The following is a 17,884-nucleotide window of genomic DNA, read 5'->3' as shown; positions in this document are numbered from 1 at the left end:
ACACATTTTTCCCACGATCATCGCCGTCGCGTTGCCGCCAGCGCGATGTCGTTCCGATGCCGTTTGCGGCGACTATCGAACGGTATCGTCGCTCGGGATACTCCGATACCGAGAACGCGCGAGTGAGGGTATCAATACTCCGTTATATTTAAACATCCCGGCTACGAGCGGTGACCGTAGTAGTGTCCGCCGGCGGGCACTTCCGCGTAACCGACCTCGGCAAGCCGGGGCGAAACGAGGTCAGGAACGGCGCGCACGATGCCGAATGAGGGTCGCGTTCGCTTCGCGGCCCACCGGCGCGGCGGCAGCTAGCTGCTGCCAGCCGGGGGTAGTTCGCCCGCTCGGAGCCGCTCGGCTCGATTCGACGCGGCGACGACACCGTCGCGGCACTCCACCTGCACACCTGCAACGCGCTGCCACACACACCTGCGCACGCGGGTACGGGGTGTCCCGGATTTATTGCATTTCCTTTCTCTCTTTCTCTCTCAGCTTACGGTCCTTCGCGAGCTCTCGGCCGGGATGATCGTTGGTCCAGCCGAGAGCTTCTTTCGCGAAAAGTTCGAGACGAGGGAGATTCCCTTTATGCGAAACATGGGATTCGACGGATCAGATTCCCCCGATTTCTTTTTTTTTTTTTTTAAGTCGGGTGCAGCTTTAGACAGATAGTATCTCGCTCTTTTGGGTTTGTATTATATGTTCCCCCTTATGGTCGATGATGGGATATATGGAAAGAAATGCGATGACCAAAGTGTTGTTCAATGAACACACATCGAGACGCGTGTTGTTCGAGCGTGTAAAGTGTGTTAATATCCGGATAATTATAGTTTCTCGGGTAATCTCGAATGAAATTCGTCTCACGTTGGTGCCAATCCGATCTGACGAAACGTCGTGTTTCGTTCATTGGAAAATTATTCTTGAAAATGACCCGGGGGAGAGGGGGGCAAACGTCTTCGCATTTCAATAGCATATTTAGCGTTAAACACAGCCGTCAGATTCTCCAGCTGAAATAACGTTGTGCAAGATAAATAGAGCTCAGAATCGACCGTGTATAACGACAACGGAACATTGCAGTCGGAACATGGATCCAATACGTGTTGGAAATTATTCTCGAGGATTAAAACTCGCGCAAGTTCTCAGAGCTCGATTAATTCTCAGTCAATGCTCTCTTTTGTTCTTCTTACTCAGCTGCTTTTATTAAGATTTCCCGTGAATTATCGACACTGCAACATTGGACCGTCACTATAAGTAGCCCACTTTACGCTACCTGCCGTCGAAGACCAGATACAGATAGGTAGGCGGATAGGTAGGTCTGCGACACCCCGTATACACGTGCATACACACGCACACGAGCGAGCTTGCCAGCGGCAGTTCGTGCGCAGGAGCTATCGCGTGTCGACGAGCAGGGGTGCGGAGGTTGGCGGGGGTGGGCGTCCTCGCGGCGGTTCTCGCTTGTACGGCGAGCGGTCTCGGCGTCATTGGGCGTCGGGACGCCGCCACGACGCCGCGCTCTCGACTCCGGAACGCGAAAGCGCGATCGCGAAGTGCCGTTCCTCGCGACACGAGGACCGGGATCCTTCTCCGGGGATCCCTCGGACGAACGTCCTGCTGCGAGCTCGTGAGACACCGCAAGTGAACGGGCCATTTTCTCACGGTAGGAGGGTGACAACGCGCCCTCGAAGAGGGTGCGAGCCGTGCGGCGTTGATCCGCTCTGAGGCAGATTTCGCTACTCCGACGCGTGTTGCTTGATTTCTCGGGGACAAGGTCGATGCGACGAATGGGGAAGGAAGGAGCGACCACCGTCGTCGTGGACCGTCGAACCAGTTGTCCTCGGAAGTGACAGCAATCGCGAGGTCCTGTCTGCCAGCGAGATCACGCGGGGACGTTCGATTGCAGATCGATCACGGTCAAGTTGATCTTCCGGAAGACCGACTCGGGTTTCGTAAGAAGGATCGTTAGTGTGTGTGTGCGCGCGCGTATGTTACGATCCGTCGACGAAGGTGAATGAGAGAAGACGACGTGATCTTCGCTACCTCAAGGAACACTTTGAAGATTCTTGGTTTTCGAGAAAGAGAGAGAGAGAGAGAGAGAGAGAGAGAGAAAAAGGTGTCTTTTTACAGTTTCGATATTCTTCCAATCAAAGCCGTGCGTTGCTCAAGAGATCCTCACTGTTCTCCGAGGGGATTTGTAGATCTTGTATCTTGAAGGAGAAGAGGTGAAAGGATTCAGTGTAGTGGAGAGTAGTGCAATATTTTTCGGAAGTGTCTTAAACTCGATATATACTTAAAGATACTCAAAGTGCTTGTAGATCACAAGTTCACAAAAAAGAAGAGCAATCTTTCGATCGAGGAGTAAGAAGAATCTCGTAATAAAGAACGTCGCGGGCAGCATTTTTGCGAAGAATTTACGCCCTAATCCACTCAGCACCTCGCTCAAAAATGGTCCTTAGCATCGCGAGGACGATCTATGAATTCTAAGTTCGCAAGCGAGCCGGCGAGCACTTCTCGCGGTGGAGTCTCGCTGAATATTTTCGCGAAAGGTTTCGCTCTCGCCATCCTGTACGTACGTGATCTTGGCGCACGTAAAAAGTGTTGACCCTGCAAGAATCTATAGACCTCGAACCTGCGAGCAAACGAGATCATTTGCGGCGGGAACTTGATGGATACTCTAACGAAGCGTCTTGCTGCTTCCATCTCGTATCTAACTCACGGTGTATCCAGAAGAGTACCCTCAACGCGTTGGACGAATCAGTCGCGAGTGTTACACCTCCGAGTAAAGAATTTTGATCGCGGTACTCGCGACATATTTGGAGCCACCCATTTAAAGTCCACTGGATACTTCCGTTGAAAACTAGATTCGTCTAGTTGTGGTCGATTCGTCGAAACTGAACCCAAAGTTCCGAGAGGGACAGGCGATCCCCCGTGGCACCTCCATGAGCGCTATCGCGAGGTGTCCGACTCACCTGACTGCGCATTCAGCCATTTCGCTCAACCGATCACCGTCTGGCTGAGAAACCGTCACAGAAACCGGTAGTCAAAGAGGGATACGGGGGAGTAGCAGCTCGCAGACAGCTAAGTGACATCTCGAGAGCAGTCACGCGGAGCACCGGCGGGGCGAGGTGAGGCGAGGAAAAGCCTCTCCTACCCTTGCCTGCCTGTCTGTCTACCGCGCCATCAATTCCGCGGACGGATCGCGCTTCCGCTGGCGGGACAGTCGGCCCTACTACGAGCGTAGGATTCCGGTGTGTATGTATGATGACGATGACGATCGCGCCGCGGGGACCGCCGAGGTGACTCGCGGTGGCGGCGGCTGCTCTCCGGGGACCGAGCAGTGGTACCGCGGCTCGCGGGAGGATGTCGCGGGCGAGGGCGGGCGGAAGATCGCGCGCCGCAGCGGCAGAACGCATCGTCCTCGACTCCTCGCTCCCGACGGACTGGCGGTGGTAGGGCCGATGGAGCATGACGGTCTAACGACGCGCGTCGTCATGCCGCGCGTCGCCGGGACGCTCGCGACGCGCTCGCTGCCCCTACTGGCGGCCCTGGCGATGCTGCTCGTCGCGCTGTTATCCTGCTGCGCTCGCGCCAGCGAATTCCCCGAGCGGGAGTGCTGTGACCTCATCTTCCCGATCCCGGAGCCCACCGGCAGGTCCACGTCTGCACCGACGCCGACCGGAAGAAGCGGTGAGTTGTTCGCGGAGATTGTTGGGTAAATAATGCGAGAGGGGAGCGCGCCTCCGTTCGAGAGGCGTCCTCGTGGGAGCGTCGCGTTTGGCTTGTTTTCTGCTGCGAACGCGCAGTGCTTGTTCGCTGCAGTTATCTCTGCCAATTATCCCTCATGGTCTCTGTCATGCGAACAATGCGAAACTCCGAAAGACCTCTAAGTCTACAATCGTGACAAGTTAAGATGTCTCACTTACAAGACACATAGAAGTGTTCCACGTTGATTTTGACGGGCTTTGAATATATTGCGGAGCGACTTCAAGTAATATACAGGGTATCCCTGTTCTCACGACTTTAATTTGTATCGACAGGTTCTCTCAGCAATTAGCACTCTGAGCAAGAGGCATGTTTTCTTTATATATGCTTTCTCGCACGTTGAAACAACTCCTCGAAGGAAATCCGGTAAAATTGATGTATTGTGAGCAGATAATCTTTCTCTGAAACTGATTGGGGTGTTTGAGAAAATGTTTTAAACGAAAATGTCACGGAATTTAGTGTAATTAATATTTTTACGTTTGAATTTTTGAAAAGAGTGAGTATGAATACATGAAGAAAGGTATGTTGAAGAATCAGAGTTTTTAGAGAGAAATACACAGTTATAATGAATGTATAGTATCAAAGCACTTGTCTAAGACTAACACTTTTACATTAAATTTCATCAAATTAAAGATGGTTTCAACCCCTAAATGTGCGAAAAAGTATAATAGTATTTGACAGGATAGATTTTCTTAAAAACAAAGATTGTACGGAGTTCCTAGCCAAAGGCAGGGTATTTTACGCACAAATAAAAGAAAGCGCGCGCGTGAAGAAATGACAGGTGTTCAGATTATTAATGACATTCGTTGATAAAGGTCAATATCGGCGCGCGGTGCGCAAATTTTGGTTTTTAATGAGAGATATCGGAGGAACATAAAGCGGGTCGCGAGCGTGAAAATCTGCTTTCATGTAATTCGCGCACAACGCCGGTTATTAGTGGAACAATGAAATAATATTCCGCTACTAATGGCAGCGAGTTGGAAAATAAATTTCAATCTAATTGCAGCGGCGCTACGCGGCTAACCGTCGCGTGGGCGCGTTTTCATTAGTGTTCTGAGAATTAAATATCGCGCAATATTGCCACGTGAAATGTACTTCTGTAACTATTTCAGCCGCTGGACGCTACATACGCACATGGAGACATGCGTGCACCGACCTATGAAAGTATTTACAACAATTTGAAATAATATCAAGCAGAAGAGACTAAACACGAAAATAATAAATATGTCGTACGCATGACGTAGCTTACATTCTTTCTGATATATTATAATAAGGCAGTCGCATTTCTTCGAGCGTAATAAACGTAAAGTAAACTGAAATAGACGCGAAACCGCAAATTCCCAAAGCAAAAATGTACAGGAGCGTCTACGAGAGCTTGTAATCGTTCGCAGAGAATAACTCATGTGTTGTTTTCGAGATAAAAAAGTGAGGGAACTTCCGTTTTACCTGTTATGTAATAGAATATTCTATTTGACTATAAACTGACGCAGGGGAAGGGGAAGAAGATCCAATAATTGGACGGGAACCAATAACTGTAGGTATGCCCTAACCACGTTCCGCTAACCGCAGCTACTGGATACTACGATTCCCGTTCGCGGATGAGCGGATCATTAATTTGGTTACAACGGGTTATTAATTTAACAGTGCGTTGCCAACTCAAGCTCACCACATCGCGAGTTTAATGGCCGATCCGACGGATCGTGACTCGCGTGTTTTTAATACTCGCGTTTTAAGGCCGCACGATAAATAAGAATATCGCCCCGAGCACACGAACTAACCTGGCGGGAACCTACCACGATTTTCTTTGGGATTACGATTTAATCGAAGATTTCCATTACGCAATCTGCCGATAACGTTATAAATATCCAAGCCAGAAAACAAGTTAAAGAACAAGCTAGAGAATAAAGAGCTTCAGAAAAAAAAATACTTGACAGAGAGACAGAAAGACAGAGAGAGAGAGTGGGAGAGAGAGATGGAGGGAGAGAAAGAGAGGGAGAGAGAATCCTACGATGGGAGTACGTAGGTTATGTTAATTTGTTCATTAAAATGGCATATGTTCAACAGTTTTTCTTAAATTACTCGTCTACGGAAAGTAAAAGACTAGACTTGCCGGGACAGTTATGAAGTACTTCTCGATGACAATAATCTAAGAAAGAAAGAAAAAAATATGCAGTCGGGGATGTGTATTTCTAAAGGAAGATGCTGGGTCGGAGGAAAAGTCTGGTTTGATTCTTAAATTAAATTTAACTTTATCATGTTTAGAACGAATTATTAATCAGTAATCATTTTTATTGTCTACGATACAAGTGTTTTGACAGGATTCGTACACTTATATAATCAAAAGGAATCATTAGGAATTTATAAACACCTAAATAACTTTAACAGGGATAATTGTTAAGCTATCGCTATATTAAGACCCAGTTCTAGACAAAAATAGGCTGTTGATACTCTGCGAATTCAAGTTTGTTATTTTATCTCTTTTTATATACCCTCGACAATTCCTCAGCAACTCAAAAAAGATAAATTATCCTTATTAAACACTTCGGGAATCTAAGATTCAGTTATATATACTAAGATCCAGTTCTGTTTGGCAAATAATTCTCCCTGTCTCACAGAATGGCTTATCCCACGGCGTGGGATAATTCTACAGAAGACCAATGACAACACACTTCCCTCCTATCATCGTCTGAACCTTCCTTCCTACTCTCTGCTTGAAATCACCAAAACCTTCTTTTTTTATAAAAAAAGATAGCTTGTAAGGAAAGCTGCAGTTTCAGCTCACCCTGCTTCTTGATGAAGTGAACTGAAATGTTCACGAAATACAAGGAAAATGCAGTCCAAACCCGGGAAACAAGCAAAGTATTGGACAAAATCCTGCAAAAGCTTAGAAAACCAAATGTCTCTTACTGTTTTAAGCTACGTCATTTAACACATTTAAACGTATTAAATTATAATTTATACGTCTCTCTAAAACACATAAAAAATGACGTGTTTTAAACCCGTAAGAAGTGTACAAAAAGACCAGTCAAATTGCACGCTTGTGCGTTTAAAAATAACGTACTTGGATTTGCTAGTGTAATATCTATTTTGCCAAGTAACAGTAAATTTCGTCACCATAGAAGGAGGAGGGCATACTAGGTGGCGGCGAGATGCCGTGCGTTCGAGATCTGCGTATTTTTTTCGTTCCAGAAAGAGAAAAATATCGAGAGCGCGGTCTTGCTAGGCCGGGACTCGAACCCGGGTCTTTCGCTTGCCGGGCGACTGCTCTAAAACCACTGAGCTACCACCTGACGCTCCACGCTCACGACACTCTCCTCTTCCTAGATAACGCTCAGAGATGCCGTTCGGAAGCGACATCTCTGGCGCGATCCCGAGCGCACGGCGACTACAGAGAGAAACAATGTTACTGTACCAAATGGTACAGCTGTCAGTCTCTCAAAATCAAAGGTTGCTATCCTTTAAGACCTGCTGTCCATGTATGCCCGTCTCCACCGTTGCCCCTCCTCATCCGGTGCAAATAATACAAATAAGCCCCGGGGTCGACACCAATTTTTTGGCAGCCCCCAGGTGCTTGGACGCAATGCGCCATGGGGGATCCACCAAAGAAAGGGATCCAACATAGCAAACTTTCTAATAACACATTTCCGTTCCAAAAACATAAATAGCACATTATAGAATGGAGAGACAAAAAATTGGATAACTGCAGGATATCAATTATTGCGAAATTCTTTAATAGCTTTTACTATAAAATTCTCTCCATGCACACATCTATTATACAAAAAGTGGGAAAGTTTTGCCGTTAGAGAATAATCGAAAATCGAACCGAAGCTTTTCGATGACCAATAAGATTGCAATATAGATTCACAATATCAGTTCTAAATAAGATCCGATATAAGTTTCATTTGTACCGCGCCGCAGAGCTACCCATTAATCATTGCGCAACGAATCCCCGAGCTTAATGAAATAACTAATATCGAAAATCCATAGAATCACGTGGCCTGCAACGTATAATCCGGCGGGGTGAGTGAAACTGGGCTCGCGACTTTCTCGAATTAGCTGGCGGGCCGCTCGCACTCGCGCCATGTCGTCGGTGTATAAAGTAATGAGGGAAGTTACCGCGTAATTGGTCGCATTATTTGTGTCCGTGAGCGGTGAGTACCTCGGCCTCGTACGGGATGAACTTCGATTGAGGTCGTGCGCGCGCGCGCTCGATAGAAGGTTATATGTGTACGCTCCGCGCGCATTAAGGCGCACACGACATAAGTTCTCCGAGCTGGAAGTCGTTCTCATACTCCGCTCTTACGGAATTCCTCGTACGAGACGGTGTCGCCTATACGTGGCCGTGCCACGAGAGCGTTTAATGATGAAAGACCATCAACTCTCGATCCGCTTTATTCCGACGTACGCCAGTCTGTTCCGCGGATATCGCGTGGTTTGTATCATTTACGAGTACGTAGCCGCTAAGTATGAGCCGCTATAAATAGAGAGTTCCACGTAAATCCGTTGAGAGGCTCTCAGCGCCGCGTCCAAATTTTTCCCCGACCGAAAACGCATCTCAAGCTTCATTCGAGGCGCGCGTGCACGAGCAAATTACGGCGATGTAATAACTTTAGCCGATAGCGTCGCCGTCGCCGCCACCTGAATTTATTAACGTGTGCTAAGAGAAATTTTACAGACATTCAGTAGGTATATGTAGTAGTTGGTATATTGATGAAAAACTTAGCCGAGCGAAATTTTCACTGCGTTACGCACGGATCTAATTACCGCCGCTTATTCGCCGCTTAAACTCGCTCGCATTCATTTTATTTTATCTCATCGTTCACTGCACTTTGCGTCGAATAATTCTTTATTACCGCGAGCAATCATACGCATCGAGTGTTCAGTCTGACGCAGCGGAATGCCGTAGGATTTTTAGCGTTTATTCGTGCCAACGAGCAACGTCGTACCTGTCAGGCTTTGTTTTCTGTTATTTTAAGCAGAATATGGTTTATCATTGGTTCCTGCCGTCTTTCCACAGAGAACAATCGGCTCGTCGGACAATAGAATTTTGGTTTTTCAATTTTTCGCCGAATACGGCCGTTCAAATTGTTCGTGTTCATCGGTAAAATTGGCGAAAAGAAAAAAGGATGACACTTATCGTTTACGAGCCAATCTTTCGGCGAAATTATGTAAACGTTCTCTGCAAAGTGCCTAAGGGAGACTTAATGACGGAACGTGATCTGCCTCATCGATTGTCTCGCCTAACGATCGCGGAATTAATTTCCACAGGCGATTATGTGCTCGCGAAGCGGGCGTGTTCTTCCTCTTCACCCTTCCGTTTCTTTTTTTTCTTTTTCGAGAAACGCTGAATTTTCGCAGAGTAATCAGAAGCAACGGAGGAGTCACGTAAACGCATAATTGCAGTCGGTTCGTTTGCACCTTCCCGTCCGTGACACCCCGAAATAAGCTTCCCGCGGAGGGAATCGTCTTACGTTCCCCATAGAACTTCGCTGCAGCGTGGTGCGGTCTACGTGCTTAATGATGAAAGATGATCAGCCCGGGTGGGCTCCAATTTATCGCTCGTTTATCGGCCGGCGTTTTATAAACGGTGCGGACCGATCGGGGGTGAAACAATTCTCCCCCGCGAAACTCGCGACGAAGCGCTTAATTTGCGTTAACTGGAAAACTTTGCCTCAAGAATTAATGGCAATTTTGATTGGAGTTAAACACTCGGGCGATCTATCACGATCCAAAACAGAATAGTGTAAATCGTGACTAGAAGAAATAAGCAGAATTTAATATATTCCAAGAAAAATAATGTGTCAATTCTGACTAGACGATCAGGTATGGTTGATATTGCGCAAAGATCTAACTGGGTACATATAAGATAACTACCCGTCTAGGTATGGTATATCTAATAAGGGTATACCTTTATTACGGCTTCCTATTATGGCTTGTATAGTGAGAATTAGGTAAGGGAAGCTTTTGTAAGATTATGATAGTTAGACCTATTGTAGGTCCACATTAGTATCATTAACTATCCAATTAGAAGTTTTGATCAGAGGAACGATTAATATTGTAGAAACACTTAACTGTAAATGCAAGATAGTCCTAAATATAGTATATTTGATAAGGCTGTGGTGAAAATTGAATAAAGAAGGTTTCTATAAGATTATGATGGTAAGTGCATTATAAGTTAATGTTAGAATCCTAATGCATTAACTTTCAACTATAAATTTTGATCAGCAGCGCTTAATATTGTATAAGAACTTAACTAGGATAAATGTAAAGTAATATTAAGTAGTGTATATTTGATAAAGTTATGATGAGAATTGAATAATAAAGACTCTCGTAAAGTTATGATAATTATGTCCATCATAATATTAGGATTCTAGTCGGGATTAACTTCTCGACTAGAGATATTGATCAGAAATATCTGATATTGTGTAAGAATCTAACTAGATACATGTAAGGTAATCCTAAGTATGGTATATCTGATAAGGGTATAGTGAAAATTGTATAATGTAAAGTTATGATAATTGGGTCTATCATAAGTCAGAGCATTAGGATTCTAACCTATAAACTTCCTGGGAAGAGATTTTGATTAGAAACATCTGATATTGTACAGGAACCTAACTGGATACATGTAAGGTAATTCTAAGTATGGTATACCTGATAAGGGTATTGTGAGAATTGAGTAATGAGGTCTTTTGTGAAGTTATAATAGTTAATCCCATTATAGGTCCACCTTAGGGAGTCTTAATGCATTAGCTTAGTGTATTATCTTATAAGATTACATTGATCGGGTCATTTTCGGGATTTTATTAATGGTTTGTCTTATTAGAATTCAGTAGGGAACATTTGTATGACTAGCCTTATACATAATAGGTGTAGTCTGTAAAAATTATATTTTCTGTACGTTTTCTTTTTAATTTCAAATGTTATATCAAACATCTTTATAAGCCGCTAAGTCACAAGAATGGTTTATAAGCATAAGCTATGAGTATAACATCAGAACTCGTTAGCATCATCAATATCTGTTTGATCGTGAAGTCGCAATATATGAAGCCGTAATCAGTGAAGGGATGTGTGGACCATTCGCGGGACGGTGGAATGTTTAAATAAGGAAATTGCAGAGAAGGCTTTTACTGTGTAAAAGACCACATGTTAGTAATAAAAAATGCCACATATTTTTTAAATTAATAAACAAAATAATCAAGTTATTTTATTTTTTACACAATAATTTTTTGTGTGAGAATGTGATGAAGATTTGACGAGGATTTGATTAAGATCTGATGATGAATCCCTAATAAAGTCCTGGTTACTACGTTGCGTTACATGACTTATTAGGACTCGATTACATTTGTTTTTGCGTGATAACTGATTGGAATCAGATCATGGAATACGTTTTTTTTTATTAAGGATATTCGTATCGTGGGACTTGTAGCTTATTTTCTTCTCCTTAGCAGTAGCTTGCGAAAATACACACGTTTTGCGTATAATAGAGATATTAGTTCTTAACTACGATTCAAACGCATGAGAATTAGTATTCAATTTGCGAATTTTATTAGAAATTTCCCTATGGAGACAAAAGCGCTGTAACGCTTAATTTGCAGCGATGTCAAAACTAAAAGTTGACAGTATTTCCGATCGCAGTTAAATTCGACAAATTCGCTTACGCCGACATCCATCACTATATACAGCAGCGTCGAATCGCGTTACAACACAAAACGTATAGCCGTATTTGTCAATGGCGACGGACGGGAGGGGGAAAATTCACAGTTTAAATCGCGTGTAAAATATTTCGTGCAAAGTGCACTTCGTAGGATAACGATTTAATGCGATCACGTTGTCACTTAATTCGCGTTTGTCATTAAAAATTCCGCTACCAAGTGAAAGTAACGTCGACGTGAACAGTGACGATGACGGATCTCTCTGATCGATCGCATTGAACCGCGATGAAAATTAGGGAATAGCAATTCCCGAATAACTGCATTAACATTAATATGTGACGTGACGTGTATCGATATTTCTACATTGGTTCGCACACACCGGACGGCTCCGCGTAGAACAGGTTCGCCCACGGCGGAAATTGTTCGTATCCCTGTGGAATTGCCACATGCCCGTATAACATCTACTATATCTGAGCGCGGAGTATAAATAACGAAATACGTTTAATCCGATCAGACCGGGCTAGTCCCGAGATTTATCGTTCAATGCGTTGCATAATTCATCGATTCTTAGCACACCGGATTTGCGAATCACCCCGCAAAATACTCTTCGCTCGACGTAAACTGCGAATCTGATGGATCTCTTCTCATCCTTCGCCTCATTGCGCCTTACTCAACCTGTGATATTGATTTACGCGCGATATACCGAATCATTCGGATGATTTCTCGAAGCTGTATCTGTTTTTAGATCACTTGTCATCTATCATCTTCACTATCACTTGATAAGGAACAATATCTAACTAATTTAATTTTGTAATTATAGATCACTATGTAGATTGTCGTTATAGATCGTTGGACAAGTATCGAATATTGAGTTTCCTTGACAAAAGTTGAATTCTTTTCTTCTGTAAAGAGAAACACATGCCGGAAATAGAAGGATCGAAAATAAGCGTGCAGATCTGACAATAACATAAAACGTACGTATAAATTAAGTAAACAAAAAACTAAACAAAAAAGTTCTTTACCATTTTGCAAAAGAACTACAAAATTTTGAGTTATTAATTAAGGAAGATTAGTGAATGTATGTAATCACGCACTGTGCGTTAAATGATCTGTGATGGCGACATTTGTTGTCATGTACTTCTAGGTTAGATTAGATTGAAATTGAACAACAATGTCCTCTACTATTTTGCGAATAACCGTATAAATTTTTGAGTTAATAATTAAAGAAGATCGGTCAGTGTGTGTATGTGTATGTAATTACGCAAGACTATCTTTGAATATTCAAATCTTCTTCGGTTTGGGCATAATGAAAAATATTTCAGGTTTTTCTACAAATTTAGATTGCAATTTTCACTCATTTATTTGATCAGATTGGATCTTCCGATGTAGAGTTATAGATTCTTTTATATCGAAAATATTTTCAGAAGTTTCCTTACATTTTTTCGTCACCTGTGGTTCAAAGAAGCGCGATCCTCAAATACACGATGTACATACGGCGTGATGTGCTTTTGCGCTAACAAGTTGCGTCGCGTCAACCGTCTTCCTTTGCTTGCCGCCGTTTCGGGCGTCAAAGCTCTCTTCACATGCCGCTATGACGCGTTAAGGCGGACGATGCAGAAGGTGCCAGTCTGTTTAGAAGAAACTTTCACGAGAAAATAAAATATTAAGCCGCGGGATTAAAAGGGGGATGTAAATCGCGAGGCGCTCGCGCCTTGGCACATTTCCCACGTACTGTAAATGACGAAAGTCGATCCGTAAGACAGAAAACTGCGCGGGGAAGGAGTCGTGCAATCAACGAGAGCGTGCTCTTGTCGATTTGTTTGCAATGTTCTCTCGTTCTGATATTTCAGTCCGACGTTGCATTCTCGCGATTACTGCGTTTTTCTATCGCACCGTAAAACTCGAACGATATTACATAAAAAAAAATCTTAAATGTTTCCGAAGATTAGTATGCAAATAAATTGTTCGTTCTTATTACTTGAATTGTTTTGCATATATCTCATTTTTTACTTATTACGCTTCAGATAGATATATTTAATAATATCAGATAAATGTCATTGATACAAGTCACATAAAAGTGCTGGTACAGAATAAACATTAATAACAGTATTAATTAACAGTTCTTCAATATCATAAACATTTCAAAATTGGAAACATGTGAGAAACGCGTTATTATTTTATACACGACAAATATATTAAATCGCGATCCGATTATCGAGAATATTTTAATGTTACTCCGATATAACATATATTCTCAGTAATATATATTTAATATTTTACGAATGGAACATCATTTGATTATCGATTATTATTTTAATTTAGAACCATATGCATCATTCTCACAGTCTAGGTCGCAAATAAAGAAGCTATTCTTCAGTTAATGCAAGTTGAATTATTATTTTTTCGAATGAATACGCTTTCAAGTATATTATACATCGCGAATAGTAATTTATTTCTGTAGAGGAGAAGATGGTAATATGAAACAGGCTAATTTCTTAAACAATTGCTACGATCTGTCAGTAACTGAAATAAACCAAAGGGATCTGTGTTGTGTCTATTTTATTGATGTTAGTGTTATATTATTTATAATGTTAAAAACAGTTATATTGTTTTCTTTCTGTAAAAATTTTTCATAAGGTAAGATTTAAACACTTTTTTGTCTTAATCGATAAATTTAACATATTAGCAATGAAGTGTCGATTAATAATAAGTTAAATTCACAATACATTAGCAATGAAGTGTCGATTAATAATAAGTTAAAGTCAATTTCAAAGTCACAAAATTAGTTTTCTATTTTTTCCTATTTTAAGATTTGTTGGATTATTTGGAAAATAACGATGGGTGATAATATGGAACAAAGTGTTAAAACTGTTAGAATCTGAAACACGTTTTATTTGTCCACGTCTTATGCATAATTTAAATAATTTTCTTAATTTTCATGGAACGTTTTTTATTTTTATTCTTAACTTGTGATTTTTACATTAAAAAAAATTCAATAACAAAAGTTATTTTAACATCAACTTTATAATAATAAAAAAAAGTAAACTTTTTTATTTTCATATCTTCATATTATCAATCTATTTTCGAAAATCCATCTTCCGCTGCTATATTAAAAAAATGTTTTAAACAGTTTATTTTTCTTTCTAATAATTATATGAGTATATTATAAGAGATATATTTGCTAACACTCTTGACAATTTTTGGTATAATTATTATTATATACTTAATATTGGATATAATTATTATTTAACATTGAATTTCTTGTATAAAACAAAAGAATAGTTTATATATATCTGCCCACCTTCTCCTCCTTATAATATTAAAATGAATTTTGTACAACTTAGTTTGTATTTTAATCTGATCATTCTGTCTTTTTATATATACATGAGATACGATAATAGATTATAATGACAACGATCAATGTAAAGAGAGGATAGGTAAATATCCATTGATGTTAAATCGCACACTGAAGTGCGATTTTAACGTTGCAGCTATTTTCACACGACCTACTTTATGTTAGATCGTGTCATAACGAGCTTCGAGAATAAATTCTAAGTGACTCTAAGTCGACGTTTCTGGTCGTTCACACGGCAATTGCGGAATTTTCGGTTGCGCCGAATATTCCGATTTCATGCAGAATTTCGCCGTGGTTTCTAAACTGGTCTTCTTGCAATCTCATCATAGTCGCGACTGCATTTCAACCCATTGTTCAAAAGAAACTTGGTCGAGCTAGCAAAATGATTCTTATTGAGTTGGCATATAAATTATTGAGTGAAACTTCATCCTGTTACAATGAAAAATGAAGAAATGGATCTCTACTTGGCGAAAACCGAAATATTTCATCTTTTCGTGTGGCTTTATTCATCGATATATTCATAATAAAATTTTAATTATTCAGGACATCTTGCTTTACTCTTTTTACTTTTCGTATCAAATAGTGTTTTACCTGAAATTTATTGGAAAGCAGTGCTTTTTAATTAAAGTCTTTCCTCTTTCTGTGAGAATTCAAAAGGACTACGATTTGTGACAGACGTTCCCTTTGTAAAAATATTGCATTCATATTTCTCCTCGATTCCGATGTTATAAGACTGCATTCATAACTTCCCAATGCCTCCACTCGTATTACGGAACAGAATCGCTCTAAAGGGAGCCGAACAATCGAAACGTTCGGATGTTATTTCTCTTCATTTCATCTTTTAATTTCACACACACATATCATTAAAGATCCTCTTACGCACAAAAGATAGCCCGCTCGCCTCGTCCGTTGTAATCGACCGTACCTGCTCGAAATAGTTGGCGCATTCTTCCCAAAGGATGCTGCTTAAAGCATGTTCGGTGTCGCGCGTCGCAAAATTAATTTCGCGGCCGTTAATCACAAGAAATGACGTTTCATATGCGCGCCGGAGTCGTCTGGCGTCGCGGCGGAGTCGCCGCGTACATGGTGCCGCCCAGGAATTTCACGCCATCACGTAGAGGAGGAGCTCGTCGGCTGAGCACTTGGACCGTATAAGCCCTTTCGCGTTCGTCGCTCTACATCTCGCGCCTTCTCGTCGCAGCTTTTTCATTCCAGCTTCAAGTGTTTACTCTTTCGTCTGCATCCCCAACACGCACGAGCACACACCCACATACCCGGACGCGTCGAACTCCCGAGGGTGCGTCAGCCTCGCGGCGATATGGTGTTTCTCGCCGTCTTCTAAGCCGCTTCTGCCGCAGAACGCAAGAAAATGCACGAAGATACGTCCGCGCGAACAAACACAACTGCATTCTTTTTGTTAAATAGGATAATCAAGCAACTGAAACTTAACAGAGAGAAGAAAAATTGCGGGGGGTACATATAAATTGCTGAAATGACGTTAAAATAATTCGACCCTTTTTAAACGATTTTAAATGATTTTTTTCATTAATTGTTACGGCCTTAAATATAAAAGACATAAAATTTCTTTAAAAAAATTACAAAAGTTATGATTTTTTAAACAAAAGTCTTTTTCGTAAAAAACAATTGAAAAATCGTGTACTTTATTGTATATTTCGTGTATTTTATTTTTCCAAATAACTTCATAATTTATTAATTGATGTTTGAAAGAAGCTACATGAGTTTTAGCATCTTCCAACAATTTTAAGTTGACGAAAAAATACGTCGGAGCCCCTCATACGCTATTAAAGTGCTGAAATTATCTATTTTCGCACAATGAGGATTATAATATTTATAATTTATAATATAATTTTTGTAAGTCGTACGAAATTGTATCTCAACTTAATTGATATCTGAAATTGATGCATTTTATTGACATCCTGGTAATCAATTGTAGGTTCTTATATATATTACTTACTGAAATTTATTAACTCGTAATTTTGAAGATCTAAAACTTATCTTAAATGCATCTGGCTTTTCTTAATGTTGCTTTTACATTGTGAAACTGTGAATCTGTAAATTCAACTGTAAATTGAAAGCATTCTTAAAGAAAACGGAGAAACGATAAAAAAAAGAAAACAAATCTTACTAATGTATTTATTTTCTGAAATGTTCTCAGAAAACTGGTGAGGACTTTTAATTCCGAGCTTAATACGATAAACGCCGAAATGCATATCGCATAGGTCGCGTCCTGTTATTCTAAGAATCAAATTTACGCGAATCGATCGTCGCGCAAGCGAGCAAACCGATGGGGCGGATCGAGCTGCATAACGACTTTCATCCGGAGAAAACGCTTAATGAAATGCGACTGCGGGATGCGCACGTCGGGCGAGATTAATCGCGGAGAGTTCGGAATGCGGTGGCGAGGATCCGTCGAAAATTCTAGGGGTAACGAGACCGGCGAATAAATCAAGCGCCCGGTTTAATCCGCGACGTTCGCGGCAATTACGCAATATCGCGAAGGGGCAGGCAATTAATTAGCCGTTCCCTTTTAGTCCGGGCCGGATAATTCGCGCGGTCCGTCTCCCGCTTCTCCCGACAAGCGACGATAACAATCGAGTCAAGATCGCGCCGTCGGGGAAGACGTCGTTGAGAGGAGACGCGCGCCTTCGATGAGCAGGGCGCGCTCTCGGATAAAAATAAGGGGATAGAAATACGGTACGACCTTGTTGACCAGCCAGACGAAAAACCTTGCCGCTCGTTAAATCGACAGCACGGAAAACGCCGTCGGTGCATCTCGAGAGTACACACGGTGTGCATCGTACTTGCAGCTGCCTCGGCAGCCTCGGTCGTGTTCCGCGCAACAAATTGAACCTCGCTCTAGTGGAAATCCAAAGCGGAACTCTAATTAGGCGATTGGGTTTGCAGTTTAGCGACGGGCACGCTAAATTCTTCAAATCTCTGGTATGGAAAATCCCGTGATATAGTGATATAGTACATCCTTCGTGCATGAAAGTATACGTGTTGATTTAATATTAAACTCCACGTGGCACATATATTTGGGCATCCCTCAATCTGGCACACTGGAGCCGTTTTTGTCCTCACTTATCTACATTTCGTAAAAGTG

At 41.9% G+C, this 17,884-nt stretch overlaps 1 protein-coding gene across 3 annotated transcripts in view; it reads left to right on the top strand.

The window, feature by feature from the left end:
- The first annotated feature begins 1,471 nt into the window (after nucleotides 1–1,471).
- Nucleotides 1,472–17,884, top strand: part of LOC116841223 — a 515,039-nt gene continuing 498,626 nt past the window's right edge. For all 3 annotated transcript variants that reach the window (XM_032808907.1, XM_032808910.1, XM_032808909.1), the window contains exon 1: nucleotides 1,472–3,678. In XM_032808907.1, coding sequence (XP_032664798.1) covers nucleotides 3,246–3,678 — 433 coding nt within the window. In that variant the 5' untranslated portion in view covers nucleotides 1,472–3,245. The remainder of the gene's footprint in view (nucleotides 3,679–17,884) is intronic.

This window comes from Odontomachus brunneus, unplaced genomic scaffold (genome assembly GCF_010583005.1).
Source record: "Odontomachus brunneus isolate Ranch 3 - 2012 unplaced genomic scaffold, Obru_v1 Obru_scaffold_014, whole genome shotgun sequence".
Lineage (NCBI taxonomy): Eukaryota > Metazoa > Arthropoda > Insecta > Hymenoptera > Formicidae > Odontomachus > Odontomachus brunneus.
This window is presented reverse-complemented; position numbering and strand designations above follow the sequence as displayed.